General features: G+C 39.1%; 2 protein-coding genes across 2 annotated transcripts; one reads left to right on the plus strand and one right to left on the minus strand.

Annotated features, from left to right (window-relative positions):
• Window positions 1-5299: 5299 nt before the first annotated feature.
• cdk2ap2 (cyclin dependent kinase 2 associated protein 2) lies at window positions 5300-11741 on the plus strand. Its single transcript, XM_070922663.1, has 5 exons — window positions 5300-5356; window positions 7097-7252; window positions 7713-7804; window positions 10427-10547; window positions 11071-11741. Exons 2-5 carry the CDS (start codon window positions 7198-7200, stop codon window positions 11136-11138), a joined length of 336 nt encoding a protein of 111 aa, XP_070778764.1. The 5' UTR covers window positions 5300-5356; window positions 7097-7197; the 3' UTR covers window positions 11139-11741.
• Window positions 11742-12075: 334 nt separating this feature from the next.
• aip (aryl hydrocarbon receptor interacting protein) lies at window positions 12076-16872 on the minus strand. Its single transcript, XM_070917660.1, has 7 exons — window positions 16764-16872; window positions 15999-16181; window positions 15523-15711; window positions 14757-14933; window positions 14480-14621; window positions 13388-13611; window positions 12076-13258 (listed from the first exon to the last, which is right to left on the minus strand). The coding sequence occupies exons 1-7, from the start codon at window positions 16860-16862 to the stop codon at window positions 13253-13255; spliced, it is 1020 nt and encodes a 339-aa protein (XP_070773761.1). The 5' UTR covers window positions 16863-16872; the 3' UTR covers window positions 12076-13252.
• Between the last annotated feature and the right edge of the window lie 3390 nt (window positions 16873-20262).

Raw genomic sequence — 20262 nt, forward strand, 5'->3', positions numbered from 1 at the left:
TCAGCCAGTTCAATTTTCCTCTCCGTACACTATCCAGAATGCTGAAATCCACAAACACGAGGGAACAACAGATAAAGGCTCAGTTGGAGCCAACTCATTTTCACGTAATTCTGCTCTCCTTTCCATTTCAGCTATCAAAATACAACGCTCAGTCCTGGCAGCCTTATCAAAAACTAAATAAGGCTGATAACACCACTCTGTGAACCACAAACTCATACCATTGCAACAAGGCACTGTCTCAAACACATAACTGATTCTGTTGTTTCCGTTCACTTCCTTAAAACACTCACACATTGTGAAATTAACCCCTTATCTTATCTTCCTTTTTTTTTTAATTTATTTACTGTTCCCCATATAACTTGCATTATTTGTTAACTGTATCTAGATTGATCACTGGAATCCTTATGGCCTTCTGATCAGGGTCACTAATGCTTCCTTCCACTTTCTTAAATAACACTATATCTCTATGTACTTTTCTTGGTCTCTTTTTACCAGCCCTGTCTCCTAGAAATGTTTTGCAACATCAAATACATTTAAATGTAAAAACAAGATGCTGGCCGAATTATGTTTAACATAATGAGGAAATGTTTTTAATAAACGTATCTGGCAAGTGGCAGAATGTTGATGATGATATTCAACCTTTGGGGGGGGTTTTCTGCCAAAATATCTTGCAACACATTAAACTTCATGGTTATGTTAAGACAATGGCAGCAGTTGGTTAATGTTAGGGAAAGATCGTAGTCTGGTCTAATACAAAAAAGGCAGTGACTTGAGACAGAAAGTGTTTAACATTTAACCAAAAGCACAATCTTTCTCCAACCTCAAACAAAGTGCCTACACCTCTCCATAGACGGGGGTCAGGATACGAATCCTAGACTCTGGTGTCACAGTCCTGTGTTTTGTATGACCACCTCCTTGTGACTGTGCGGCAGATAAATGTAACACTTCATTTAGGCAAAAAAATCAAACGTTGCCTCTGAACATAATCCAGGCAGTCTGTCAGTTTAAATGGGAAACAATCATAAATGTAATATCTAGGAGACTTGGTTGCACTTATCTACTTATGTAACTTATTCATGATGTAACTCATGTGATATTTTCCCTCATCTCATCTCTCCCAAGGACAAAGGAAGATCCATTAGCCAGTCAACATTTTTGCAATTCTCTGTGGCAAAAGAATGATTTCTGCTGTTTTCCGCCCTCTAACAGGTTCTCTGAGCTATGAGCCTTACAAAAGACCATTGTCCCATCTTTGTCCTCATTACACATTACTAACACTAGATATCACCGTTCTCTTTTATAAGCTCCCGTCTTTTTAGTCATTCCATATTTATGTTCCAATTCTGTCACAGAATCGTTTTCAGGTTTTTCTTTTTTGTTTGGCATTTTGTTTTTTTTTCAGCACGTTTGTAACTTACCATGCTCTGAGCATTATGTGTATCCTTTAGCCTTCTGAATGCCTTATTCCTCTCACTTGTTGCAGAGGAACATACCTGTGTAGAACATATAGTTCCTCTTTGCATCTCTCCCTCACCCTCACAGTACCACACCTCTCTACAAAGAATCATTAGGTGAGGTCCAGACTCCAGAAGGATTCAATTTTTTCAGACTTGAGTGCATGAGACTTATTTACAACTGCACAACCTCAGCCCTTCAGTCGAGTCACAGTCAGACAAACTGGACCATCTTAAAAGCTTACATACACTGAATTGACTTACTAAATTAACTATTGACCCAGTGAATTAATGAGTCACTCACATTTGTGCAATATTGTTTGAGTAATCGGTGACACTGCTCAAACAGGCGAACGCCTCTTTCAGTCTAAAAGAAAGAGTGTTATCCATCAACTGAGCCATCACTGAACTGCTGAATGAACCAGATAAATCAGAGTCTGCTTACACCTTTGAGTATTAAATATTATATCTAGAACATTTCTTCTAGATTTGACAATACTGCTATTATAGTATGGACCCCTATTTAAGGCAAAAGATAGCACCATAAACAATTACTGTCACTATTAAAGAAGCAGTACTGGATACTGGGTAGAACTATTAAAAATGAATAAATAAAAGTAACACTTGTTCTCACCAGAACTCTGCCTCATTCCTTGTTAAAGATGCTGTCATCCTCAGCCTAAAATAACTGCATCTCTGTCTTACCAAGACTTCGAGAGTTAAATCAGTTGACCGTCATCCCTTACAAACAACCAGAGATGTGCACTAAGAAAATATCGTCTGGGTTTCTAAGGCTCTGACCTCCTCCTTGCTTCTCTTTTCATATTAAATTTCTGTAACTTTGCTGTTATTGTGAATCTTCACTGTGAAATCCCTGAAATATGAAATATTCTATTTCTGAGACATGGAGGATTTCTGGTGTTTAATGGGGACACATTTTCGAAAGCTTTTAAGTTGCCTGTGCCTAAAGGTCGAGTCAAATACCTGTCAGTAATTTATGGTAATTGAGGCAAATGTCTACTTATGTATCTCTGAGCAAAACCCTGAATATCTTCCATCTTAAAAGCCACTGCTCTATATCTTACCCTGCACCCAGGGGAAAAAATTGAAGTAAATGATTTGTGCTCTACTCACTTCTTCATTCCAGCTGATATACGTATGTGAGCAAATTGATATATAATGGAGATATGTGATTATGAATATTATGCCACAATTAAGGAGTAAATAGTGAAACAACAAGAATCCTGCATGTTTCTCTCAGTAATCATCCTTGCTGATTGTCACTGGCTATCATTTATACACTGATGAGGACCGTAGCTTAGAAACAGACAAGTGTGTAGTGTCAGATCTAAAACTATGAATCAGATATGTCCAAACATTTGCAAGGTAAAGCCAAAAATGGTGAAAACAAATCTATTTTTGTCTTACCTTTTTGGCAAAACCATGTTAAAGTATTGAGAACAATCAACATTCAAACATTTGAGAACCAGGCCTAAAAGGGTGAATCCCATCATGTTTCCTGGGCTCCATCATCAGCCAGGACCTCATCAAGAAAGCCCAACAGAGGATGTACTTCCTGAGGCAGCTGAGGAAGTTTAACCTCCCACAAACAATGCTGGTTCACTTCTACACTGCCATCATAGAGTCCATCCTCACCTCCTCCATCACTGTCTGGTACGCTGCTGCCTCCACCAAGGACAGATGCAGACTGCAGCGTATCATCCACTCTGCAGAGAGGGTGATTGGCTGCAACCTCCCATCTCTCCAGGACCCTGAGGAGAGCAGGGAAGATCGCTGCCGACCCCTCCCACCCCGGTCACAATCTGTTTGACCCCCTCCCCTCTGGCAGGAGGCTGCAATCCATCAGGACCAAAACCTCCCGCCACAAAAACAGTTTCTTCCCCTCTGCAGTCAACCTGACAAACACGGCCAACGTCTTGCACTGATCCCCCCCCCAACACAAACACAAGTTATACATTATATTAACGTACACCGCCCCTGTCCCCCCTGCGTTACATTAACGCACACACCCCCTACTGGACACTTTATTTTGGTCACTGCACTGTTTGCTATTTATCTTATCTTATTCTTTTACCTTTATATTTTGACATGCTTGTTGTCTGTCAGATTATATGTTATATGCCAAAAAAAAAAAATGTAGCACCATCAGACCACGGCAAATTCCTTGTAAGGTATGTTACTTGGCAATAAACAGTTTCTGATTCTGATTCTGATGTGAACAACAAAGGTGCGAATCAGTCAAACGAAGAACTGGCGAATATGACAGAAATTTCTGTACCTACGACACAGGACAAGGGACTGGATGATGCTCTGTCTCTCAAAGTCAAGGTAGCTCATTTACTGTACAGAACATGATACCCTTAGAGGTCGAACAAGGGGCAGTCTGCTCTCTCTTGTTATCTTTTTACTCACATGTTCTTTCAGCCAGGAAATCAAGCACCTGGTGGGGGCGGGCAAAGGCACTGCTAGTCATCACACACCTGTCAACCTAAAGTTATGAAGTACTGCCTTAAGCACCTGATGTGTGTTCATACATTACACTCAACACCATGATTTGTAGTGAATGAATATTCATTGCTCTGATAACTACAATCAGTGGCTTGCTTCCTGTTTCTATCTCTGCTACGGCTGATTGCATGCACCGATAAATAAGCCATGCTGCATAATAGTCAAGAAATCATTTCCACTCAGCAAACAAGGACATTATCTACACAACAAGTATTCTGGTGTCAAACTGTGGAGATGCTACAGAGTCAATGGGTTTTCTGTTCTGCAGTCTCTGGATGCAGCAGCTCAGATGGGTGAAATGTTACAGCCATGGCAAGACGACAGTGTGATACTTAATGAAATCATGTAGAGATATGAATTGTTTAGCTTCTTTTTCTCTTTTTTTCCAAACTACATTTAGAACATGTGTCACACTTGCGGCATGAAAACCAAAACCGAACATTGATATCATCATTGTCATAGTGTATGAAAATAAATAAATTACAAAAAAGTAAAATGCACATTGACATATAAACACCTGGCAGAAGTACTCAAAACTGCGATAGTTCCCACCACAGTAGGTGTCTCCAGGACCACATTTTGCCATGAAGAGACACACACAGACTCACAAGGTGAAAACAATACCAGCCACATGCGGCTGATAATTAAATTAAAACATGAAATGTCAATAAAGAAAAAGCTAGATAAATACAAAGTAGTAAAAACAGAAAAGGAAAAAGGATAAATAATAAATATAGTAAACATATTAAGAGTAAAGTTAAGCAGATAAATTGATAAAAACATCCATAAAAAATAAGATGCAATGGGCATTTACTTCTATTTACTAATCTCTTTAAATAAGTCCTGAAGCAGACTAATTGTATGTACACATTTTCTTATTATTGATAAGTTAAACAGACTGAATGTAATTTCCAAACTCAATAATGAATAACAGAGTAGATGGGAGCGATTTAAAAAAAAATGGACTTATGGATATGATTTTTACCCAATTAGACTAGTAAGTTAACAGCCACTTGTATTTTCTAGTCTACAGTCTATATTTTCTCTCTCTCTTTCCGGTCTATGACAGTGCGGTAGATGCGGATACCTGGGAATTAATGATGTTAAATGATAAATTAAGATGCAAACTGTTTAACATATTACATTTATTTATTTGTAATTTAGGACTATGTGTTCATTTCTCATGTTTGGTGCTGTAGTGATTCCTTGTGACGAAAACGTTTGGAACAGACGTCATAGGTTACATCATCCAATCGCATCGCTCTAAAAGTAAAAAAACGGTAGTACACTACGCTTCTCTTCTGCGCAGACTCACACACAGAGGAAGAGACAGGTCTCCCTTCCCACAGAGGATTTAAAGTCTCATTAAAAAGGTAAAAATAAACCACTGTTTTGAATTCTCAATGGTCACAGGTGTAGATAACGTTTCTGTCGTTCACTGTCTATATGTAGGACATCAACGCTGTATCACGACTATTTTTCTGCGTTCTGCTTATGTTGTTATGCTAACCGGTGAACGTTAGCTAATCTAGCTAACATTACCAAGTAGTAGTTAGCTTGGCACCTTCCTCTAAAGCTAACGTCAGCTTTTGTTTCACTGGGCACCTCTGGCTCTGGTTCGTATGCCTTTGACCGATCACATTCAGACATCCAAGGTGAAAGGTTTTTGTAAATCCGAACACACGAAGCTGATCAAGTAAAATCCATATCTAAAATGCATATCTCTAAGAAGTTATCAGATACAATATCTACCAGAATTGAATGACAGGTGAACCCTGTCTGCATTGAAAGTTGTAAAGATTAACTCTAGAGGTTATCGGGGATAAACCTCTGTCTCGTCTCGCATACATACGATAGATAGATAGATAGATAGATAGACTGTCCAACGTTACTAATCGGTACTGTGTCACCTTGTTCACTATATAAGTATATAAGTGTATATATAAGTACATGGGAGCAATGCGTCCTATAGTTTTATTTAGGCATTTCATCCACAAAGACAAGTGCTTTACATAATGCATAAACAATGTTAGAGACAGTGGGAAATACGACAACACACATTTAAAGGATGGAAACCCATTTTGTATAATTTCCCCCCAGGGATCAATAAAGTATTTCTGATTCTGATTTAAAGTCAATTTTAGGATAAAAATAGGGACTGGGAAACGGTTAGCAGATGACCTATGGTAACAGACAGTCATAGATGTATTGTGGTTCCAAGCCATGGGGGGATTTACAGAAAAGCAGGAGTCATTTAAACTCTCTTTGCTGTTTAATTGGTGATTTTTTTTACATTACAACTTTTTATTTGGTGCATCTTCCTAAAGCTAACTACTTGGAAGTTATATGTAGTTGAACTGTAATTATAATGAATTACTTGCAGTTGTTGTTGCATGACAGTCTGATGGTCTGAGGGTAAATGCAGCTACAAGGACTGTGAGCATAAAGCTAAACTCACTTCAAGCTTCAAATCTTCAATCCACAGTCCAAATGTTCAAACTGAACTGTGCGGTTGCCCCCTTAGCTATGGGTTAAGACGCTGACTGTAAGCATGCATGCCAATAAGCAATGCAAATTTTGCCAAGATGTTGGCAAAATGTTTGTAGTGCTTACCCATAAAAAGTCAGATACCGAGAAATGTATCAAGGTTCAGCCCTTGCTTTTAGCTATTAAGCCACCTTTTTAGATTGCGTCTACAGAGTGGTAAACAATGAAAAAATGAACCAATGTGCTTGAATTTTACATATTCATATTCACTGCTTTGATAACTACAAACTGTGATACAACTTTAATAACTTTGGCTCTGTGCGCCACGGCAATGGATTTAAAATGAAACAATTAAGGTGCAGACTTTCAGATTTAATTTAAGGGGTTGAACAAAAACATTGTATGAAACGTCCCCAATTTCCAGGGGCTTGTGTGTAATTTGACAAATTAACATAATCGTAAATTAAAAGTTCATTATATAACTGTATAACTTGAAAATATTTTGGTGCACAGCTAAAATAACAAAAATGGGGTCAGTGTCCAAATATATAGGGGCCTAACTGTAGATTTGATACCATCTTCTTTTGTTTGTGTTTCTGTGTGTGTGCTTATTTTCTTTGCCTCAGCTCTTAGGAGCTCATCACCACCAGTAAAGCTGTATAAGCACCGGGTTGACGGGACCGAAGGAAGTGGCGCGTCGTACGGGGAGCTGCCTGCTGACATCGCCATGAGTTACAAACCCATTGCCCCTGCGCCATCTGGCTCCAACCACACACCTCCAGGTTCTGATACCACACAGCTTTAATGTTGGACATGCAGTGATTGGCCCGTTGCCATTTCTCTATGTTATGAATATAAAACATTTTATACCATGGCCATGGAAAATAATTCTGGTCTACAGTCTTATTACCATTATAAATCAATGCTAATCTAGCCAATATTAGAGTGCAAGTAACCATAGCAACAATACATTATTATCATCATCATGCACCTACCACATTAACTAGGGGAATGGAATGTGGCCATGGTATGGAAGATAAAACACTTGAGGTGTCTTTAGTGTAAAAAAGAATGGACTTAATAATAATGGCTTATGCGTTTTAGGGAACCTTACAGTGAATGATTACATATATATCTTACTGAGATTAAATAAAATGTTTCAGAAGGCAGCTTTCTTCTCATTGTTTTTGTGTTACAAGTTCCAGCTGTAGTGAGTTGCAGCTGTTCTCCTCTTCTGCCCAGGCTCTTCTGTGCCCTCTCCATCTCTGCCCTCGTCATCCAACTTTAGGCCGGCTTTCAGTGACTTTGGCCCTCCCTCCATGGGCTTTGTTCAGGTATGTCTGCAGTGCAGCTATCCATACTGTTGTGTCGTCTCATACTTTGATAATGCCATATACAGATAGGCCCAGAAATATTTGGACAGTGACACAAGTTTTGTTATTTTAGCTGTTTGCGAAAACACATTCAGGATACAGTTATATAATCAATATGGGCTTAAAGTGTAGACTCTCAGCTGTCATTTGAGAGTATTCACATCCAAATTGGAGGAAGGGTTTGGGAATTACAGCTCTTTAATATGTAGCCGCCTCTTTTTCAAGGGACCAAAAGTAATTGGACAATTGACTCATAAGGCTGCATGGGCTCGTCCCTCGTTAACCTGTCATCAATTAAGCAGTTAAAAGGTCTGGAGTTGATTCCAGGTGTGGCATTTGCATTTGGAAGCTGTTGCTGTGAACCCACGACATGAGGTCAAAGGAGCTCTCAATGGAAGTGAAACAGACCATCCTTAGGCTGAAAAAAAAGAAGAAATCCATCAGAGAGATGGCAGAAATGTTAGGAGTGGCCAAATCAACAGTTTGGTACATTCTGAGAAAAAAAGAGCCCACTGGTGAGCTTGAGAACTCAAAAAGGCCTGGATGTCCACAGAAGACAACGGTGGTGGATGATCGCAGGATCCTTTCCATGGTGAAGAAAAACCCCTTCACAACATCCACCCAAGTGAAGAACACTCTCCAGGAAGTAGTGTATCAGTATCTAAGTCTACCATAAAGAGAAGACTTAATGAGAGTAAATACAGAGGGTTAAATAGAAAGGCCAGATTAGACTTTGCCAAAAAATATCTGAAGAAGCCAGCCCAGTTCTGGAACAGCATTCTTTGGACAGATGAGACTAAGATCAACCTGTACCAGAATGATGGGAAGAAGAAAGTATGGAGAAGAATTGGAACAGCTCATGATCCAAAGCACACCACATCGTCTGTAAAACATGGTGGAGGCAGTGTGATGGCATGGGCATGCATGGCTTCCAATGGCACTGGGTCACTAGTGTTTATTGATGATGTGACAGAAGACAGAAGCAGCCGGATGAATTCTGAAGTGTATAGGGATATACTTTCTGCTCAGATTCAGCCAAATGCAGCAAAGTTGATTGGACGGTGCTTCACAGTACAGATGGACAATGACCCAAAACATACTGCGAAAGCAACCCAGGAGTTTTTTAAGGCAAAGAAGTGGAATATTCTGCAATGGCTGAGTCAATCACCAGATCTCAACCCGATCGAGCATGCATTTCACTTGCTCAAGACAAAACTTAAGGCAGAAAGACCCACAAACAAGCAACGACTGAAGACAGCTGCAGTAAAGGCCTGGCAAAGCATCACAAAGGAGGAAACCCAGCGTTTGGTGATGTCCATGGGTTCCAGACTTCAGGCAGTCATTGCCTGCAAAGGATTCTCAACAAAGTATTAAAAATGGACATTTTACTTATGGTAATGTTAATTTGTCCAATTACTTTTGAGCCCCTGAAATGAGGAGACTTTGTATAAAAATGGTTACAATTCCTAAATGTTTCATAGGATATTTTTGTTCAACCCCTTGAATTAAACCTGAAAGTCTGCACTTCAATTGCATCTTAGTTGTTTCATTTCAAATCCAATGTGGTGGCTTGCAGAGCCCAAATCATGAAGATTGTGTCACTGTCCAAATATTTCTAACTGTACATACATACAAGTAAACCAGTAATCAAACCTCAACCACTCTTAATGATGATTTTTTATGTGGGCCTGTACAGGTGTCGAGTTTGTACTTGATGCCATGGCTTTGCCAGCCACTTTCCATTAAATTCCTCACTTGGGCTGAAGCAGTGTGATACTTGCAAAGCAAATGAATGATGAATATGCCACAAAATTGCCTACTCATTGTCTTATTAGTTAGAGAGTACAAATGTTGAGCTGAACACACCCCCAGCTATTATTTGAAAACTGATCGTTAATTGTAAACTGGCTTTTATTTTGGAACTGAGGGTGATTATAAGAGGGACCTTGTCTTAATTTGCAGCAGCACAGGTCCTGTTAAATTTTAGGTTTATTGGAGTTTTGTACCTAGACAAAAGACAAAAACAAAGGCACAATCAACAGTTTAGTTGGAGTAGAATTTCCATTACAACATTCAGATATACAACAAGATGGAAGAGAGAGTCTGCTTCAGTTAATTCACCTTCAGAAATCTTCAGTAAATTAAATTATCTGCAGACAAACATGTCTTTCTGTATTCATGGAGTACAGTAAATATTGATTGCTAGAAGGCTGTTACTGTGAGGCATCTGCAGGCATGTGACATGCATGGGAGTGTTGAGATAGATAGATTGATTGTAACCATTTGGAATCATTTGAAACAGTGGAAAGGAGGGATGGGCTTCACTACGGCCATGAAAGCATGGCAATGTAGAGAGGATAGGATGGGAAAAGTTATGGGACTATCTGTCAGACAGACAAAATAGTTCTAGCTTAGTATCATTTTGACTTAATGTCTTGAAAATAAAGATACCCAGGCTTTCCTCTATTTTACTTACACACTATATCATGTCAGCAAGAGTCTACATATTTTTTACTTTGTCTTGATAGATCTTTTTTTTTCCCCTTCCCCAAACGTTACATGTTTGTGGAAATACACAAACAGCCTGTCAAAGTGTCTCAAGGGTCCACCTACAGTGAGCTTCTGTCTGTCATTGAGGAGATGAGCCGTGAGATCAGGCCTACATACGCTGGGAGCAAGAGTGCAATGGAGAGGCTAAAGAGAGGTATGTTTTACTTGTCAGAAACATATACCTGTTTTCAGCGCTAGTCAAGATTTTTATGAATGATGAATAATTTTTTTGTGGTGGGACACCAAACATTAAGGAAGTAAAGCCGATGTCAACAAAACGCCCAAGTTAAAAAGACCATGTTCTGAGACAACAGTCCCCGACACAGTCAGCTTTATGTGTTGTGATGTATAAATGTGGTCCGAGGAGGAAATTATCATCTTTTTCTGATGGATAGTAATTAAGATATGTAGAAGTAATGGACTGGTGTGATTGGCATAGAATCACTTGCATTAGAAACCTCAGTAACTGCAGTGGCTGTGGTGTTAATTTACCAGGCAGACAGACCCCAATTTTGCCTTTTAACTTGACCTTATCTCAGCAATAATGGCTGTCTTGAATCAATTAGATTCTTGTAGATGGGACAGACTCTGACAGATGGCAGAAAATGACAAGATAAATTGCAAAAAATAATTAGAAGCAAACTGTTGATTTAACCCCTCGTGTTTGTCTTCTTCAGGTATAATCCATGCCCGTGCACTGGTCAGGGAGTGTCTTGCAGAGACGGAGAGAAGCGCCCGCACATAACCTTTTGGAAAGATCCCTTCACCTCTCACTTGTTCCCTGTAGAAGCCTGGCCTCATTAAGATCCCCATCGTCTGTTTTGCAACCATTTTTTATCCTCCCTCCTTTTGCGCTTTCCTCGCTTTTTATAGGTGCATTATGTCCTTCTCGTCTCCACTGTTCCCTGCATTCCACCACGCCCATTTTGTTCATTACAAACTTTCTGTGACCTTTGGGGTATATGCAAAATGCAGTTTTATATCAATTTTGAAATAAGAGTGTGGGTAAAAACCTTAGTAAAATGGAGGGGAATGTTTAAAGTATTTGTTCAATAATGGCAATTGACCAAGAAAGTTTTTTTTTTTTTTTAAATCAATGTTCCAACTGCGCCTCAAGTTTCTATTCTGAACATCACTAAATATTTTTTGTTAATCTGTCGTCTTGAATATACCCCATTTCCATTCACCCTTGCTTCGTTTATTGTATTTTGTAGCGTAAACACATAATAGATGTTTCTCAATCCCAAGAACTCTGTACATCTCAAGTCAATTTGTTAGAATGGAAATTTTGTAAACCAGATTTTTGCAGTTCAGTATGTATATCTTAATTAAATAACAGAAAAAAACACTTTCAGTGTCTGTTTCATTTGTGAAACATGGTTGATAGGTTGCTATGGAATGAGTGGGCGGATTTTTCAAACTGATGATTTGTCTGACAGTGATGAGACACCTGAGCGTTCATTGACCGTTTTGAAATAGAGGGAACTCTTCACACAAGATCATTGAGGGCATTGAGCTACCATACAGTAAATATGCTTGAAATGTTTGTTCTTTTTTTTTTTTATGTAATATGAACATTTTATACACAGGATTGTACTGATTATTCATCTAGTTGCAACAATACAAAAGGACATTGATTAGACATCTGCCTGCATGTCAAATGTTTTTAAAAAATGCAAAGCTGGGGATAAACACATTTATTTTCAGTTACATAATCACAACCTCAATAACAACTCACTTCAGACAGGTTGGGCGACCGACCCGCTGCTTCACATGAAGAGAAAAAAAGTGAAGGAGATACTGGGGCTTTTGCCAAGTACATATAGACAAAAACAACATAATGATATTTCTTACATACATGAAATAAGTACATAGGAGAAAGCAAAGACAACAAGTCCATGTGTGTAATTTAATGATTGTCACAGACAGCTCGGTTTCCCAGTCACATCTACCAGGAGATAATGGTCTCCTGCTTTTTCCCACTGCTTCCGCTGTGACCAAGATAGAAAGGGGGGGGGGGGGGTCTGGTGGTGCAAGGCATGTGAGTACATAATGTGGCTTGTGCAAAAAAAAAAAAAGTATTCCTGGGATTTCTGAAGGGACAGCATTTCTGTCTGGAAACCGTTGAAACCTCTACTTGTTGGGCTACGATTACTGAATAAGAGTAATTGTAGGATTATTCAACAGCTCTGCACATATTCCAGAGAAAGCAAGACAACATAAAATGCTTAAGCTACTTTTTTCTAATAATGTGGCCAATTGATGTTTGCTATATAGATTGCAATGCAACCGATAAATTCATCATTAAATCTAAAAGAAATTCTTTCTGCAGCAAATCCTGTGAACATTCAGCATGACATTCTGCAGGTCACCCATTACTGCGAGCAAGTTATTTACCAAGAATGTACACATTTCTGAAACCACAACAGGCTAGAACATAAGTAAGAACATGGAATTCAGAGTTCCATTAGACTGAAGACCACAATACTAAGAATGAATGGTGCTGCTAGCCAAGACAGACCAATGGTTGCTATGGGGATTTTTGGACTTTCATTAAAGTCAAGCTGAAAATGTCAGCATTTCCTAAACAAAGACTGAAGTTTACATTTAACGAGGGAGTTTAGAGGCATAAGGCAGGAATGAAAATCGCACCTTGGTATATAAATGCGTGACTTTTGGGTGCATTTGTGTGTATGAACTGAAAGTGTGTGAGGATGTTTCTGCGTGTACCACAAAGGGCAGTGTGGCCGAGTGTTTGGTTAGGATGCATGGATAAAACTGAAACACCAGCAGTGTCTTCTGTTTCTCCTCCATCTTGAAATTCACAGGTGTCCCTCTTGTTCCAACCCACTGTGAGATTCAACCCTGTGAGGAGGCAGAGCAGATATGTCTTTTAATTTCTAATACATGATGTTATAACAAATATGATTCAATGGACTATCTTGTGGCCAGATAGGAGATAGTTGCAATTTAAAAAACTTGAAGTAGACTGACTGTAGTGGCAGTGGCTGGTGGTGTGTTGAATAGGCCTTTGTAGCGACCCTTTTCCTCTTTGTCTTTGTTGCGGATCCTCTCCTCCATGGCCCTCAGCTCTTTGGCAACTGACGACTCCAGAGAGGGGTCCAGCTCCAAGACCTTAGCAAAGTCCCCCCGAGCCTCTGCCTCATTCCACACTGCAGCGTGGGCCTTAGCCCGCTTGTAGAAGGCCTTGACATTGTCTGTTAGAAAGAAAATGAATGACAATTCTTCATATGCACGTAAATGCAAGTTGGGAAAAAGACCACGGACATTGTTATCAATAACTTAATATGGTAAACAATTAAAAGGACAGGGCTGAGTTTGGAACGACACAAGGAGGATGATCGCTCCCAGGATAATGACAATAGGAGCTTTTGTTAAGCTAAAATAACATCTAACGTCTACTGGCCACATGGTTTAACCACTACATTACAGTTGTATGTCAGACTCATGAACCCTGATTAAGCCTAGTTGTTGTGTGTGAAGACAGTATGAGATAAAATGGTGTTAGGTTGGATAAATAAAGTAAATGTAATCTATGTATAATAACCAGTCTACGAGGTATAAGTTAGGTATGAAGTTGCTTTAAAATATATGGTTGTGTATCATGCCACATTTGACTGTTTTTACTATGTAAGCTGTGCAGTAGATTTTCTAGTAAAAATGTATTGCTATACAAGTGACAGCAATAGCTATTATACGGTATAAATAAACCACAGGGAATAACTTAGAGTTGTAGATTTTGTTTTTCAAATACGAACACAGAATGTAACAATTTCAGATCTGCTGTCAACACAGCAATCGGACCCAAAGTATCATACATCATGTGCTAACAATCAAAATTACACCTGAAAAAAAGTAGCTAGACAGGAGGAGTAATTGTTTCTTTCTGTAGCTACAACATAAAATGTATCCCAATACCATAGCAAGGTATTGTGGAGGAGGGTGCAGTCAAGTGAGCACCAGATAGACAGCTCCCTCTTTGAAATCACAAATACTTAAAATCTGCAGTAGCACAAATCTTTCATATCTGCTGGTTCTTGAACAGCACCAACAACAATGCCTTACCCTCGTACTTGAAGATCAAGGATGTGCAGTGTTCAATAACTTCATAGTACTGGCCCTGGAGCAGCTTGCACTGGCAATAGTTGAGGAGCAGTGGTGTGATCATATGGTCCAATTTTACCCATGCTTCATCTCCAGGATGCTCCTGAAAGGGGAGACAAAAGTCACAGAGAGGAGTTAGACAATGCATGTCATTGCCTTTTAGTGTGCACACTAAAGAAAATGGAAACTACAAAACTGGATGTGATCTCTTTTCTTTTGTATTGAACTGTGCCCTAACCTTCATCTGTAGGTTTTTGAGGCAGGCAATGCCATTATAGTACTTCTCTGTGGCTTCCTTAATTTGGCCCTGGTTGAAAAGCACATTGCCCTCCTCGTGGATCTGAGGCACAAGCTGGAGTTTCTCTGTGTCGGTCATAGCCCACACGTCGAGCTGAAACGATCCCGGAGGCAGAACCTGAGCACAGAAAGAGACAGAAGATCAGTGGCAGCTGGGGCTTACACTGTAGGAAAGTGAAACTGTAGCAACTCATATACAACATGCAACATATGATACATATATATTACAGTGTATTAGGTGCACCTCTGCAATCTAATGTAATTCATTATAAAATTCATACAATGAATCCCATCTTAGTGGGAGGCTTATAAGCTTCAGTTTTTGCTGAGACTGTGTTTTAAAGGAGTTCATCCAACTCTATGACAGTGATGGTGTCATATTGGACTGCATTATACTGAGAGGTGTTTCCAAATTTTTGGCACTGTCAGTATTGACAACTGTCAGGCACCGAAAGCTGGCATCAAATTTTTGATCAGATCTGTAATCTTGATAAGTATCAATATAAATTGAATAGAAATTTATATTCACATTCTTGTAGAGCTCCTTTTGCTCTGGCAACATTTGAGAACTTTTGCTTCTTTTGTACAAACAAAAAGATATTGGTACCAAAACTCAGGTATTGCGTTGGTGCTCAAACAACACTGTTCTGAGTACAACCCAATAAAATACCACCATTCATATTAAACTCTCTCCTGTGACTGCTCACCTCCAGCAGCTCGATGCTGAAGACAAGAGGCTGTGGACTGGCCTGAAGCTGATCCAGGTCCTTGTGTCCTAGAGAGTGGTGGGAGTGGATCTGGGCGATGCCGCAGCAGTGCCTCTGGCCTTCCAGGGGGTCCTTACCAGCACTGATGTTTCTCAAGGACTGAGACACGAGCGGGTACAGTGCTGTATGCTGAGGGGTGAACAGAAACAGTCAATGCACAGAAAGAACAAGATTACTACCCTAACATGGCATGGTGGTGCAATGGTTAGCACTGTCGCACAGGAGGTACAGCAGGACACTCAACCCTAAGTTGCTCCCGATGGAGGCCAGCACCTTGCATGACAGCTCGGTTGCCATCAATGTGTGAATGTGTGAGTGAATGGGACCTGATCTGTAAAGCGCTTTGGGAACCGTTAAGGTTGAAAAGCACCATATAAGTGAAGACAATTTACATCCCAAATGGCCTGCTCACTAACCTTAGTGTCGCAGGTAAATTCTGAAATTTCGCCTTGTCTCATGGTGATGATCACTCTCTCCCACACAGCTAGTTTAAACTTCTTGCCCAAGATGAGCTCCATGGGTTTGCTGCGGCCCCCCATGGTCCTGGAGTCATCCAACACTTTGCCATCACACAGGCTGGTGCGGTAGTGGAAAACCACCTGGTAGAACAGCGATAAGACGAACACGAACAACATTAAACACTTGTCAATACAGCTATCTGGTTAAAATAACTATTGTGACATAATCATTTTAAGGTTACGAGATCGATGCAGCCGATTGCTTGTTTACTAGAAACAAAAGAGCAATCTGCACTTCTCTGACAGGCCTGCAGTGCGTCTAGGCTCCATCATATTCTGACCAATCACAACAGTGGAAAATTGATTGACATGGCGTGCCGACCAATCAGCATCCATATACACATGTCATCCTGTCCCGCCCCTGTTTTACCATCAGATGGGGGAAAAAATAGGAAAAAAATCTAACCCGGCTAAAAAACATACCGTATCAAATCTAACGTTGTATCGCCACAAAGGCTGCCACGCTCACAAGCTTGTCAGCGGTGTTTGTATACAAGCACAATGCATTTGGTGTAATGTTAACATTAATCTAGCTAGTTTAACTGACAGTCTAATATGTTAGCCAAGCTGGTGATAGCATTAGCTAACGTGCTTCGTCGCATTTCTTAAACTAATTCAGAGGACTACACTCAACATGTACGACCGTTGTCACTGCAGTTTTACCTTGGTTCCATTGGGAAAGGTCGATAGCTCTCCTTTACCAGGACTGAACAATTTCTTTCTTATTCCTTCTTCGAGAAGCTTGCGTGCCTCTTCCTCCATCCTTGACCGAGTCTCAGTTCACGACAGATGACGATGTTTGCCGAAGCCAGCCCTTTCACTTTAGGCCTCAGAGCGCCCTCTACATGTAGACTGCGTAAGTGGCATTATGGTAGAGGCTAGGCTTTTTTTTTGTACTTCTTTTTCAATACCATAATAGCATAGGACAAAATATTCAACTGTCTAAGGTACTTGTTCTTTACTTAAGTATTTATTTAACAGCTGTACTAGTCACTAGTAGCAGATGGAGGTTTTATATACGAAATCTATGAGGAGCATATAAAATACAATGCATTACTATAGGTTAATCTACCCAACAGCATATCGATTCTTCACCACAACCAGCTGCAACATTGATGCATTACTAATACTGATGCATTATTATAATAAGTAATGATATCAAGTGCTTTATTTGTCATGTGCACAATTACAGTGAAGCAGCCATTGGCAATAAAAGTCTTTGTTCTCAGGCTCCCTCCAACAATGCTCACACAAAATGTATAAACAGAAAATCATGTTAGTAAAAAATTGAGAATCTAAAACATAAGACATAAAATACTGCAGAAGTTAAAGGCACAATGAGGAGGATGCGACAGTTGCAGTTTGTAAACACAGCATTCCTCTTGGATGCGTGTTTACAATCTGGCACCTGATTGCGTTTTTATAGTCCCACCGCCACTTGCTAGTGAGTCATAAGTGATGATTTAGAGGGATTATTTTTATGGGTCTATATATAGCTTTTTAGGAAAATCCTACTCATTCTGCCTTTAAAATATAGGAATAAAAGGTACATACTATATATAAAATAGAATAAAATAAAATTTTATATAAGACACAATACTTAGACTGGTAGTGATAAAATGAATAAACTGTACTGTAGACAGGTTGTGCAGTAATGTGGTAAATGTATATGCGTAATAAGAACCATAATATAACACTGACAGAAGCTATTCTGTTCCCTAAAGAGTACTTTTACTTTTGTTACTTGTGTAAATTTTTCTGCTAACACGTCTGAACCTTTACTTTACTAACTTTCTGTGTGTGGGGCTTGTATTCTTAAATTGCAGTACTCACTACTTACAGTAGTGCTTAAGTATCTGCATACTTCTTCCACCACTGTGTACAGCACATACAGTATCACATCACAAGCCATGCATAGGTATTACACACATCCAATGTGGTAGAAGATAGAAGTTAATAAGTCAATTTATCCAAATTATTAAGAAAATGATTTTCTTACTAACCTCTCTGGTACGAAGCCACATCAATTAATAGTAATAATTAATCAATAGGTTAGTTCACAGCATTGAAAACGTTCAACAGCAACGTGACTTTCCAGAAATAATGTCCCAGTTACTCTGGATAATCCACAGACTTCATTGTGAGTATTTCTGTTGACATAATGACAGCTTTGCAATATTTTCTGCTGAATGTAATACTCGTACATACAGTATATGATGCATTGTTTGTTTTTTATGTAAACCTAAATCTGCAGTCTAAATGTCATACTGTGATTTCTATGTGGTTTCTTGTCACTTCACATCTAAATAGATTGATTTTAGCTTCCTCACACATTCACCACATGCCTTGCCACTGCGAAAATGAGCACTGGTTGTTTCAGGGTTTAAATAGGCCAGAACTGCAGCAGAATATTTTGATCTCTAAAGAGCTGAGTTTAAAATATTGCCCACAAAAGGAGGAGGCATTATGCTGGTTGTCTATCCTACTGGGTTGATAACTGCCTGGCACTCGGAGAGTGCAGTAGTTCTTGATTGAAAAATAGTAGGGTTTCCCAAGGGCCAGGACTGAAGATCAATGTGTACGACACTGCAACTGAAGAAACATTATCCAGAGAAAAAGTAGCTGCATTTCACAAGGATGGTAAAAGTTGGTGTTCCCTAATAGGTGCGACAAAATACAGTCGAGTGTAAGAGATGTCAGTAAATTAGAGCCTTTCACACCTACACAGTTCTGAGAGCAGAAAAATGACTGAAAACTGTTGTGTGGGTGTACCTTAGATGTGTAGGTGTGTCATTTCACCTTTTATCTAAACTGGCTGATTTTATTGCCACATTTAAATTGGTACCTGATGTACCTCTGTTTCAGGGTTTATACAGAGATGAGTGTACTCATTGGTGTGTATATGGATGCTCTGCTGAATGACTCATTTCTTTGAGCCTTTCATGTTTTAGGGCATTTCTTCTGCTTATGTGTAAGCCTAAAGCTTGTAAAGTACCCAAATAAGCTTTTTATTTTAGCCTCCAAAAGCAAAGCCAAACGCCAACTATTTAGTCATATTTTAGGATAATTATCTGTTGAAAACAAAACATTTGTTCAATTGTGTACTCATGAAATGTCAGCAAATGCAAAATAACTAAATGCCAGTTAAAATGTATGATAAAACTGGATAGTACTACTTACTACCTGTGTCTTAGAGACATTGTGAATGTACATGATGTTACAGAACAGTGAACTGTCACATCTGTAACCAAGCAAATATTGACATAAAATATTGACAGACATCTTATGTCTACGCCCTAAATGCTCTTGTTGGCGCATTAACAGTCAGTGCTCTTTTTATTATAGCTGTTTAGTAATTGTTCATTCACCATTTGTTAATTTAGTTTTCCTGCGATAAGTTTGCTGCTAACCAAGCTAGCCACTGTATTAGCTCCTACTGTTGAGCTAACAGTTATGTATTTTACTCAATTTAATTTTACTTTTTAAAATTAAATTAAATTATGTTTTTATTTTTAATTTGATTTATTTGTTGGCTATGTTTGTGCCATTCTTCCTATGGGGACTTAATGTTGATCTTTTGCTGGTGTCATGAAAGAGAATGTAACTAATTTGACAGCCAGTTTCCTTGTTAGTGAATACCTTTGGTCTAACAATCGTTTATGGTATCTCAACCTTTTCTGATTTGTAATGACTTTAAATGAATTTGTTATACGGTTTTCACTTTCACAATTGGCCTCGAGTACAAGCTCTTTGCACATCATAGTGATGGCAGAAGATCCATGTTTTCCACCGGCAGTTATTGACAGTGCTGGAATTTAGTATTAGTAAAAATCATAACTTAATCTTTATCACAGTTTATATGCTACAAGTTTATATTTTTGAGTTTTCATGAGGATTTGAGGATTTCATGAAGGATTGCTAAACCAAGTGTGAAAACCAATAAATAGAGGGTACTCTGTGTAATATACACACTGCTGTATTCAGCATTAATTCATTTAAAGCGGAGGTGGCAACTGATTAGAAAACCAGCAAATCACAATAAACAGCTTCATACAGTCTGGGTGCATATTAGTTTCTGATTGGCCGGAGGGTGTGCATTAAAACTATTGTACTTGAGTTTAATCTATGTTGTAAACTGGCCATTGATTTACTAATAAAACCT

This window comes from Enoplosus armatus, chromosome 2, assembly GCF_043641665.1.
Source record: "Enoplosus armatus isolate fEnoArm2 chromosome 2, fEnoArm2.hap1, whole genome shotgun sequence".
NCBI lineage: Eukaryota > Metazoa > Chordata > Actinopteri > Centrarchiformes > Enoplosidae > Enoplosus > Enoplosus armatus.

Coding starts and splice junctions, on each gene's coding strand:
- cdk2ap2 (XM_070922663.1), top strand. CDS start 7,198: ATGAGTTACAAACCCATTGCCCCTGCGCCATCTGGCTCCAACCACACA. Junction 7,805..10,426: donor CCTCCATGGGCTTTGTTCAG/GTATGTCTGCAG, acceptor ATACACAAACAG/CCTGTCAAAGTGTCTCAAGG. Junction 10,548..11,070: donor AATGGAGAGGCTAAAGAGAG/GTATGTTTTACT, acceptor TGTCTTCTTCAG/GTATAATCCATGCCCGTGCA.
- aip (XM_070917660.1), bottom strand. CDS start 16,862: ATGGAGGAAGAGGCACGCAAGCTTCTCGAAGAAGGAATAAGAAAGAAA. Junction 15,712..15,998: donor AATTTACCTGCGACACTAAG/GTTAGTGAGCAG, acceptor TTCACCCCTCAG/CATACAGCACTGTACCCGCT. Junction 14,622..14,756: donor TCAAAAACCTACAGATGAAG/GTTAGGGCACAG, acceptor CTCCCCTTTCAG/GAGCATCCTGGAGATGAAGC.